This window comes from Ursus arctos, unplaced genomic scaffold (genome assembly GCF_023065955.2).
Source record: "Ursus arctos isolate Adak ecotype North America unplaced genomic scaffold, UrsArc2.0 scaffold_2, whole genome shotgun sequence".
Classification (NCBI taxonomy): Eukaryota; Metazoa; Chordata; class Mammalia; order Carnivora; family Ursidae; genus Ursus; species Ursus arctos.
Genome location: NW_026622874.1, coordinates 62,217,029 through 62,227,940, shown reverse-complemented (window position 1 = coordinate 62,227,940; position 10,912 = coordinate 62,217,029). Strand labels below are relative to the sequence as shown.

At 44.3% G+C, this 10,912-nt stretch overlaps 1 protein-coding gene across 1 annotated transcript; it reads right to left on the bottom strand.

Annotated features, from left to right (window-relative positions):
• On the bottom strand, positions 1–1,002 carry LOC113246700 (olfactory receptor 6K3-like). The gene has a single exon (XM_026487366.3). The coding sequence runs from the start codon at positions 1,000–1,002 to the stop codon at positions 1–3; it is 1,002 nt and encodes a 333-aa protein (XP_026343151.3).
• Between the last annotated feature and the right edge of the window lie 9,910 nt (positions 1,003–10,912).

Below are 10,912 nucleotides of genomic sequence, written 5' to 3'. Positions count from 1 at the left end.
TTAGCATTTGAAATTTACGGAGATATGTCTTTGAACAGGTGTGTGTGAACTCTCATTGGCTACCAGAGGCATCGAACCTTCTTGAAAACCGAGAACTCTCCTGATGGCGTCTTTCATGTCTTTGTTCCTCAGACTGTAGATTATGGGGTTGAACAGCGGGGCGAGGACAGCAAACATCAGGGCAGTGGCCTTGTCCAGTAGAGGTGGGAACGCGACAGAGAAATGCAGGTACGTGAGGGCCACACTGCCAAAAAACAGCAAGAAAACAGTAACGTGGGCTGCACAGGTGGAGAACGCCTTCTGACGGCTCTCCCCTGAGGGAATCCTCAGGATCACGGTGATGATTCTTAAATACGAAAGGCTAATGATAGACACAGAAGTCAAGATGAAAATAGCATGGATCACGTCTTCAACCAGAATCATGGACGTGTCTGTACAGGCCAAGCGCAGCACGGGTTCAAAGTCACAGAAGAGTTGATGGATTTGGTTGGGGCCACAGAAGGGAAGAGTGGAAATCCACACAATCTCTGGCAGCAGCATAAGGAAGCCAAAGACGCAAGAGCCGCTGGAGAGCTGGGCGCACAGCCGAGGGGTCATAATGACTGCATAGCGGAGAGGGTTACAGATGGCAACGTACCTGTCGATGGCCATCAGCGTGAGGACCAGGGCTTCTGTGACCCCAAGGGAGTGGAAAAAATACATCTGCAGGAGGCAGCCAATGAAAGAGATGGTCTTCCTCTCACTGATGAGGTTGGAGAGCATCTTGGGGATGGTGGCTGTGGTATACCAGATCTCCAGGAAGGAGAAGATGCTGATGAAATTGTACATGGGATTGTGAAGACGTGTATCCAGCCGGACAGCAGAGAAGATCGTGAAATTTCCCACAATAATGAACACGTAAATAAACAGCAGAGGAACGAAGAGTAAGAGGCTGCCGTTCTCAAACTGAGGGAAATCGGAGAAACAGAACTCCGCCACCACCGTCTGGTTCTCCTGACCCATGTTTTCAGGGGGCTTACTTGTTTGCTGATGCGTCAGATGCGGACAGTCAGAACCTCACCTGCATTCAAATAACAAATAGAACCTTTCTTTTCAAGCAGCTCAACAGCCTTGAAATGAGGTCCATTAAGTAAAATACTTATGCGTTGCTTTGCAAACTACAAAGTGATCTTGTCTAATTTGCAAATACTTATCAGTAATTATGATATCTTACACCATTATCTATTCTGTTAGCTAAGCACATAATTTTGCTATTTGGACATTTAAGTCGCTAAAACTCCTCTGAGTGGCATTTTGGCAATTGTTATTGAGACTCGAGACTGTGTACAGCCTGCCTTTCACCATAGAGCACAAGGAAAATATTTTGAATATGAAAACAGTATCTACAAAGATTCATTGGAATATTTATTATAATAGCAAATTAGAAACAACTCATGTAGGTAGGCAATTTTATTGTTTGAGATGAAATGTTGGAGGTACAAAATGAGTTGTGAGGAAATGATCCCCTGTGCGTGGTAAGAATAAGACCATTTAAAGTGGGTATCTTGGGGCCCCTGGGTGGCTCAGTAGGTTAAGCGTCTGCCTTCAGCACAGGTCATGATCCCAGGGTCCTGGGATCGATCCCTGTCTCGGGCTCCCTGCTGCAGGGAGCCTGCTTCTCCCTCTCCCTCTGCACCTCCCCCTGATTGTGCTCTGTCTCTCTCTCTCTCTCTGACATATAAATAAATAAATAAATAAATAAATAAATAAATAAATAAATAAAATCTTAAAAAAAAAATAATAAATAAGGTGGGTGCCTTAAACATGGAAGTGCTGATACTGAACTTCCTTAACCAGCCCCATTATCAACAAAGGAGTAAAAAAGTCAAGCCAAATATAACACTAATTTTAATTTACTTTACAATATAACAGCTTAGAGCCATGCAATATATCTGTGTGTGCAAATTCATCTTAACCTGTAACAAGAGGATTGGTTAATAACTGAGGTATACGAATCTGGAAATCAAACTCTAGGAGTGGTTTGGTGACATTTGAAAGACTCGGCTGCCGTCTACACCCAACAGCGGGTTCTTTGGTCTTTTTGGTAGATATAAGTTTAAAGTGTGCATGTGCCTGCTGTCTCAGAAATGCTTGCACATGGGGCAGAATTCTGAGACTTGCCTTCACTGTAGGAAACCTCCTGGGGGTGACGTTGTTGGAGACGGACCTCCACGGTGACGTGACGCGACAGCTGTGCGACAGGAATCATACTGCAGTATACAAGCCCAGCTTGTCAACATGCACACTTTAAACTCGTGCAACATTAAGTGCCAATTATATCTTAGTTTTTTAAGATTAATACATAAATGGAGAAAGCTACTGATAACTACCAAAAGGAGTCAGACAATTGTGAACTGGCAAAAGGTATTAAAAGTAGATAAAATTCTTTTGAAACCAGAATACCAGAGGATTTAAAAAATAGAAAGTCAGCTTAGTATATGGCACCAAATATTTTAAATTTTTTTGTTCTCGCTTTTTATAGGTACAGCAGAATATTACATCTGTGTTGAAACAGGAGAAACACAAGAGACAAAATTTCCCTTGGTTTTTCTTTAAGAAAAGTTCCACCTAAAAAAATTGAGATTCACAAGAAAACATAATCTATGCTCTGATTGTTTCTTGCCTTAATTACTCTGACCTAGACTTATTGTTTTCAAGCTTGATTTGTCCCGATCTACCCTTCACCCAGCTTCTGGAATAATCTTCCTTAAATACAAAACTGTCAATACTGTGTCTGAAAATAGACCTGGAGGTGGATCACACAGGATCCAAATAAAGCCTGAACTTCTTAGCATGGTCAATAATATGAATGCATATGAGATTTCTCAATCATTTTGACATCCCAATATCTCTTGGTTCTGTTATCCCCTATATGATTTCCTCATATGACAGAAGTTAATGCCAGTCGAATGTTCTTGCTTCTTCTTTCAGAGGCAGACAGTAGACAAATAGGGAAATTAGGATTGTGCTCAGTGGCCAGTACATTTTGGAATTAGGAAATTGAAACTCAAAAAAGGGGAAAACTGGCAGGTCTTCAGAAACTTGAGTCTTTCGGAAGAAAAGAAGATACACATAGGAAGGCAGCTCGAAACAGATACTTGGGCCCCAAACCATATCTAATTGGACTCATATTTTTGGAAGAATGGATAGCCCAGAATCTCAACTAGCAAGCTCCAAGGTTGCCACAGCATTGTTTTATTTTAAGAGCATTTTCTGACTTGACTAAATAAAATGCAAGCATCCTACATCAGAATTTAACCCAGAAATCAGTGGAGCTGAAAAGAGTCATAGAGCCAGTGGCACAGACAAAATTTAATAGACGCTTGTTATAGCCGTCAGTAGTCCTGGGACACAAATCCACCAACCCCCTCATCCCCGAGCTTGGTCTTTCCCCCTACCTCACATGTCTGCAAAACCTCAACGAAGTTTCCACAGGTCTTCACTGAAAAGCAACAGAAAAAAAAAATTGGTCCTGTGACAGTCTTCCCAAATATATAGCCAAAAATGCCGCCCATGCTCCCACCAGAGTACAGAGCCCACCCCTCGTCCCATAGCCACCTCTTTCAGAACCTAGGGGGCCACCTCTGTGTGCCAAATGTCTTCATCTCCCTTGTCCTGCAGTCCAACAAACAGGACTGTTATAACTGCAACCGCAACACTCGGTATCTCAGGGAATCATCCGCTGGGAGAAAGGCTTTCTTCGGGAAGGTTCCCCAGTCCCCAGGGAAAGGAACTCCAGGCCCCACGTGGTTAATTAGGGGACACGTGCTGCCACGCTTGCCTTTCATGACGTGGGCCCACCTTGAGGAAGCTGGGTCTTTGAGGCAGGCTAGACCTCAGATGGACAGAGACACTTGGTTTTCTTTTCTGTTCGGGGGGTGAGAGGATTGTTTCTCTATGAAGTATCTGCTGAGACAGAGGAAGGATAAGGAGCAAGAGGAGTCGAGCTAACACAATGTGGTTGGAGGCAGAAGGTTAGCTCCGCTTCGCAATGAAGCAGCAGTTCAGTGACATATGGCAACTCTGAGGGGATGATGGGAGATTCTGCCAGCAGCTGCCCAGCACGGCTCCGCAGGACTTCTCGGAGGGATCCGGGGCTCAGAGCCATTTGCAGTAGGGGCGGGAAGGAGGGGCTCCCATCCAAGATATGTCACATGCTCCGGTGGTCCCAGTGGCAGGTGTCCCCAAGGCACCGGAAAGGAAAGGGTTTGAAGACAGCCTTTCTTGCCACCAGAAAGATGTACTGATGAGCACATACAAGTAGCCTGCGAGACACCTGGGCTTCAACAAGCCCCCCACAGAAAGAGTGAGGAATGCAACCAGAAGGATCCTCCCTCCCTCCCTCCCTTCTTTCCTTCTTCCTTCTCTTCTTTTCTCCCTCCCTTCCTTCCCCCTTCCCTCTCTCCTTTCTTTCCTTCCTCCCTCCCTTCCTTCCTTCCTTCCTTCCCTCCTTCCTCCCTCCCTCCCTCCCTCCCTCCCTCCCTCCCTCCCTTCCTCCTTTCGTTCCTTCTTTCCTTCCTCCCTCCCTTCCTAACTTCCTTTCTTCCTTTCTCTCCTTTCTTAAAGTAAATCTCGAGGCTAAAATTAAGCTTCAGGTGAGCAAAATTAACTTCAGAGAAAAAAGAAATGTACAACACAAGATGATTTTTATCCTTTTACAAAAAGAGATATTAAACAGGCATGAAGTGTTAAATATCTAATGGTCTGGTAGCAATGGCTATAGAAAGGAAACAGAATTTAAAAACAGATTTGAGTTTTTTAAAAACCAAAAAAACAAAACAAAACAAAACAAACCCTGATAGGAAATGGATATACACAGTGGAGCAGAGGTGACTCCGTTGACTCAGTGACTAGTTTTCTTAAAAAGGTGATGTTTTATTTTACTTTATTTTATTTGTACACAATGGAGTTTTAATTAAACACTTGTAGTACATGCTATTTGCAATAGAAATCGCCTAATTAAGGTGTCCCCCATTAATTATAACAAAATTTTCCATCCATTCATTCATTCAGGAAATATTTGCATGTAAAAAGGCGGTATTTTAAAACAGACCCTTGATAAGCATTTGAGGAATGGATACATGGTTAATAAATGATAACTGGGCGAAAGAGCGAATTAACTAATTTTAAGACGCTGACAGTGAGCCAGTGATGGGCTGGCCTGCACCCTCTCACGCCTACCTCCTCCACTCTGGTCTCCCGGAGAACACCTGCCCAGGGAACATGCGGTGCTCCCCACGTGCCCTGAAGCTCGGCTCACATCATCTTGGCCAGAGAGGTGCTTCTCCAGCCATCGACCTCTCTCTACACATGTTCAGTTCTTCCTCTCGATGCCGTCATCTCTTTCTGCTTGTAAATGTGCTTAAATGTAGTCACCTTAAAAGATCTACTCCTCCAGTACTCACGGTTGCTTTCAGGGCCAGCCACCGCCATGCCTTGATTCTCCCCTTCTTTATGTTCTTTAGGGAGTAGTTCACCCTTTTATGGCTCTTTCTGCTTGTACTTTTTTTACCTCCCATTCACATGAACCCATGACCCCAGTGAAGAAATGGAACACGATCAATAATTTTGAGTTCACTAAATTCTCCCCCTCGGTCTGATCCTTTCCCCCATAATGCATGTCACCATTAACCTGGTGTCGTAGTTTGCCTATTTAACTCCCTATAAATTGAATTATATTTTAGGTATTATTGTGCAGCTTGCTTGTTCACTCAACATATTCTTGAGAATCTTCATGTCTGTGCATCCAGCTGCAGCTTTAAAAGAAACTCACTTTAGTCTCGTATTAACGTGACACGAATTAATCGTTCATTAGGCACGAACATTTTCAGTTGTGAGCATGTGCGTCTTCGGCTCTACGAGACCCCGCCAAATTGTGTTCCAAGGCTGTGTCCTATCAATAAAGCATGGATTTCTATTGCTGCACATCTTTCCTAACATTCTGAGTGGTCACACTTGTTGCTGTTTGCTTGTCTGTATCAATAATGCACTATTGTTTAGATTTGCACCTCCCTGCTTATCAGGGAGGCCGAGTGCATATGTGTGTATATATATGTTCACCCGATTTTTAAAATCATTTTCAGGGGCGCCTGGGTGGCACAGTGGTTAAGCGTCTGCCTTCGGCTCAGGGCGTGATCCCGGCATTATGGGATCGAGCCCCACATCAGGCTCTTCCACTATGAGCCTGCTTCTTCCTCTCCCACTCCCCCTGCTTGTGTTCCCTCTCTCGCTGGCTGTCTCTATCTCTGTCGAATAAATAAATAAAATCTTTAAAATAAATAAATAAATAAATAAAATCATTTTCAATTTGTTGGATCTCTTTATATATTCTGAATAATATTTGTTTTCAGTTACATAATTTATAAACACAGACTCCTAATATGTAGTTTGTCTTTTGACTTTCCTTATGGTACCATTTGGTAAATGGAAATACTAATATACTGAATTTAATGGTCTTTTCCTTTGTGTTTATATTTCTATTGAATTTGTTTAAGATTTTTTTTCCTACATGATCTATAATAATATTCTCCCAAATTTTATTTTAAAGTATAACAATTTTAAGAATAGACTCTTTGGGAAGAAATAGGGGGCACCCGGCTGGTTCAGTTGGTAGAGCATATGACTCGGTCTCAGGGTTGTGAGTTTGAGCCCCGTGTTGGGTGTAGAGATTACTTAAAAATAAAATCTTTAAAAAAGCAAAGTATTAAAGTTGACTTTCACTCTATCTGTAGACTTGTGGGCATGTAATGAGGTCAGGACAAATTTAATTTTTTGTTTCTCATATGCTTAAATAGAGGTTCTAGGACCATGATTAGCAATTACTAACAATCAGCCCTTTCTCCACAGACCACTGCCCCGGCGCTGCCCATCCTCCCCCAGTGTCCTGCTGTTTCGGTCCCACCACCTGTCAAGGCTCTGCACTGCGTGCGTCGATTTTCTGGAGTCCGTGAGCTTGCTACGCTGCTCTGTTATAACCCTTGATGGACAGTAGGACAAGCCTTGCCATTTTAATTTTCTCCTTTAAAAGATCTCACTCTTGTCCCTCACCTTGACGCACTCCCCTCCCCCCCCACCCAAACGGAATTTGGATAGAAGTTGCGTTGAGGTAATAGGTTGATTTGTGTAGATTTGGCATGTTTCTGTAACTGAGACATTCTGTTCATTAATACATCACATCAGCCCATTTATTTAGGTGTTCGATGTCTTCCAACAGTTTTATAAAGTACTCCATTTACGTGTAACACTTCCTTTATGGGTCCTTGTTTTGTTGGTACTCAAAATGATTTATCATTATCATCATAATCATTGTTTTCAGAGCTGCAGAAGGAATGGAAGGCACAGTGAACGCTGAGTGAACAGTTGAGAACAAAGCTGTGTTTGGAACTAGAAACTGAGCGTTTCCAGAGCAGTGTGGTCCCGGCGGGTCTATCCTGACACCCACAGCTACTCCAGCCCCACTGCCCAGCTCTCTAGCCTGTGAGAGACAAGGTTATTTGGCCACAGGGAAGCTTTTGAGACTTGACCCTGGGGAATATTTAATTACTATGTGACACTTTTCCCCTAATTTATCCCTCAGAGAAGGGAGCGGAATACACCACTTTCCTTGAGATCCTGCATCATCTAAGGAGAAAGTCCCATGAGAGGATTTTTCTACTCTAGGAATTCCCCAAAGAGCCTTCTAGGACATCAATAACCTTGTCCACAAATTGGCAGAGGGGCCAGTAGCTGCAGAGACTCTGAGGAATGTCGCCGTGCTCTCAGGCAAGGTAAGCGTGAAAGCCTGTTGAAAGGAAATCGTCCAACTGCTCCCCTGCCTCGCCTCCTCCTCCTCCTGCCCTCTGCTTCCCCTGTATCCTTAACTCCTCCAGACCCGGATTTGCCCTTGTCTTCCGCATAAAGTTTCCTCAATGCATGGGCTAAAGCTTCACATTTTTAGAACTTGATGACATGAGTGGAAAAAATAATGAGACACGCAATCTAGAAGAGCCCTTGGAACAAGCGAAGTGCAGCTAACGGGAGATCCTGATAATCTCTAAGGTCTTCCCAACACTAACTTTGTGTTGAAGTGCAAGGAATTATGGATTCCTGGGGAGTCACAGCGAAATTTCCTCCAGGACTAAAATCTAATTCGAGTCTCTTTTTACTGTACTATACTAAACTATACTATACTATACTATACTATACTATACTATACTATACAACAAGTATTTGTAGGGTAAGCTCCTGGGCGTGACCGATTATCTGTCATTCTAGGAATCTTTAAAGTGCTCTTTGTGTGTTTCAGGAGCAAGAATAATGTTTTATTCACCTTCACATTGCCCTTGAACCTATAGCGGTGATTGGCACATAGCAGGGCATCAATCAATATGTGAGTGTGAACTGAATAAACGTGTGAGCGATGACAATGGTGCAGTCTTCCCGGCGAGAAGCACCTCACCCGGGGCAACAGAGTACACCCTCTATTGCCTTTTAGGAGCCAATGTACGCTGAATTTGCTTGCCTCTCTTATAACCCCGTAGCCTCCTGCTTTGTCCAGCCACGTTCTCCGTAAGGACCACGTAGCATTCTCTGTGCTTCAGGCTGAGAAAGGACAGAGACGTGGCTGCGTCAGCCCGAGAGCACTCCCATCTCACACCTGTCCCCATGCAGGCTCTGACCTTCTGCCCAGCACGGATGCTTCCTCCCTCGCAAAGCCTTCCTCCAGGCTTGCGGCTTAAGGCAAGAGGCATTTTATAGGAATTCATTTTCCTAATCTCCAAGGCATTTATTTTAATCTGCTTGTGACCTGGAAAAAAACTAAACCAAACAAAAAACACCTCTACTCTCTCATTTCACACTCGGGACAGGCCTGTGGATAAAGTGGTGCTCAGAGTAGGAAGCAGACGGGGATGACCGGTGACTCCTGACCTATATTTCCCACCGTGGTATAACAAATAATAGTGACATTTAAATAAATAAAAATAATAATCATCATGGACTTTTAAGGCTTACAGACCAGACTTCCAGTTATTCTTTGGATCTTTGAAATGTGGGTTTGAACAAGTTATTTCTCCCTCTGCTTCTCAATTTTTCCACTTATAAACCAATAATAAAAATCTCTCCGTCGTAGGTAGAAATAAATGCGCTAAAACATGTGAAGTCTGGTCTCATGACTGTCCCCGGGGAGCTCTTCACTACATTGATCCCTTAGGATTCCTCGGCGGGGCTGTCATCACTGTGGGGGGCGGGGATACCGCTGATACACAAACATGTAGGGTGTAGGGAGCATGTGTTTGAAGTCATGAAAGCAGGGAACAGCCAGCTCGTGTGCGGGTCAGAGGAGGGAGGGCTCACTTGGCGCCGAGGAGTTGCAGCACGCTGGCAGCTCGGATTCCAAGAGGAAGACAGCAGGAAAACAAAAGGGAGGAAGGACATAAGCCGAAATGGAAACACAGGACATTCATCCTATTTGGCTGAGCTGTTGAGTATGTAGGAAAGTATTTGGCTCCAAACTTTGGTTGGAACCAGATCAGAGAAGACGATGAATATCAGGCTAAGATCTGTGGGGCTTCTCCTTGAATTGTTTTGGAAGGAACAGGACGTAAAAGCCATACTCAGGCACGTTCATCTGCAGAATGACTTGTTGGAGGCAAGGAAACCAGTGAAAAAGATGTCCAAATAGTCAAGGTGAGAGGTAAGGCACATTTAATTAGCCTTGCAAAGGTCTAGTTGGCCCTTCTCCCTAACACGTAGATGCAAGGCTGATTTCTACTGCAGCTGGGTTTTGTGGCACTTCCTCCCTGAGACAGCCCTAGTTAGGCTAGAAGTGATTTTTTTATTCAATGGTTCTTAGATCAGCCCGGGCGTGGGGGGTGGGGGTACGAGGTGGAGTTACACGCCTGTCCAAAGTTCAGTGACCAATAGGCACAAAGTGTTTCTAGAGAGACTCTTGGCCTGAGCAACTATCCATGTCAACCACTGAGAGAGGAGGAAGAGGGGGAGGAGTATTTCCTGACATCCGGGCACTTAGCATCTAAGGAGAAACAGATGTCACCCTGCAACAAGCAGAAACAAAGCAGAGATGACGATGACCACTCAGCCAGCCTCAGATTAGGGGTCGGGGCCAGAAAAGATGGGAGAGCAATGTGAGGAATTATTGAGACCAGGGCTCCTGACAGCATCTCTGTGTGTGTGTGTGTGTGTGTGTGTGTGTGTGTGTGTGTGTGGTTTTTGTTTTGTTTTTTTTTAATCACTCTCTGAAGAACAGGAGTGGAGAATAGTTGGAAAGAGAAGTACACATTTTTGGGGCACCTGGGTGGCTCAGTTGGTTAAGCATCTGCCTTCGGCTCAGGTCACGGTCTCAGCATCCTGGGATCAAGCCCTGCATTGGGCTCCCTGCTCAGCGGGGAGCCTGCTTCTCCCTCTCCCTCTGCCCCTCTTCCTCTTGTGCTCTCTCTCTCTCTCGAATAAGTAAATAAAATCTTTAAAAAAGACAGGAAGGAAGGAAGGAAGGAAGGAAGGAAGGAAGGAAGGAAGGAAGGAAGGAAGGAAGGAGAAAGAAAGAAAGAAAAGAAAGAAAGAAAGAAAGAAAGAAAGAAAGAAAGAGCACACTTTAAAGCTAAACACAGAGGGCAGAGAGTGAGGGGAAGAACCAAGAAATTAAAGAAGCGCCTGAAATATTTCCAGAGAATTAATTTGTGTGTCGCATCAGTTGAAGATGTTTACATAAGATGCATTGAGGGGTCCAAAAGCAGATATTCTAGGTGTTTCTGGCGTGGAGGTAGAGCTGCGAGATATTTCCAACCAGCCCGTCTAGGGTCCCAGCATCAGCTTAAGGAACTGATCAGAGAGAGGAGTGGAGTGGTTTTCAGTGGACGGTCACCACCGCCATTCC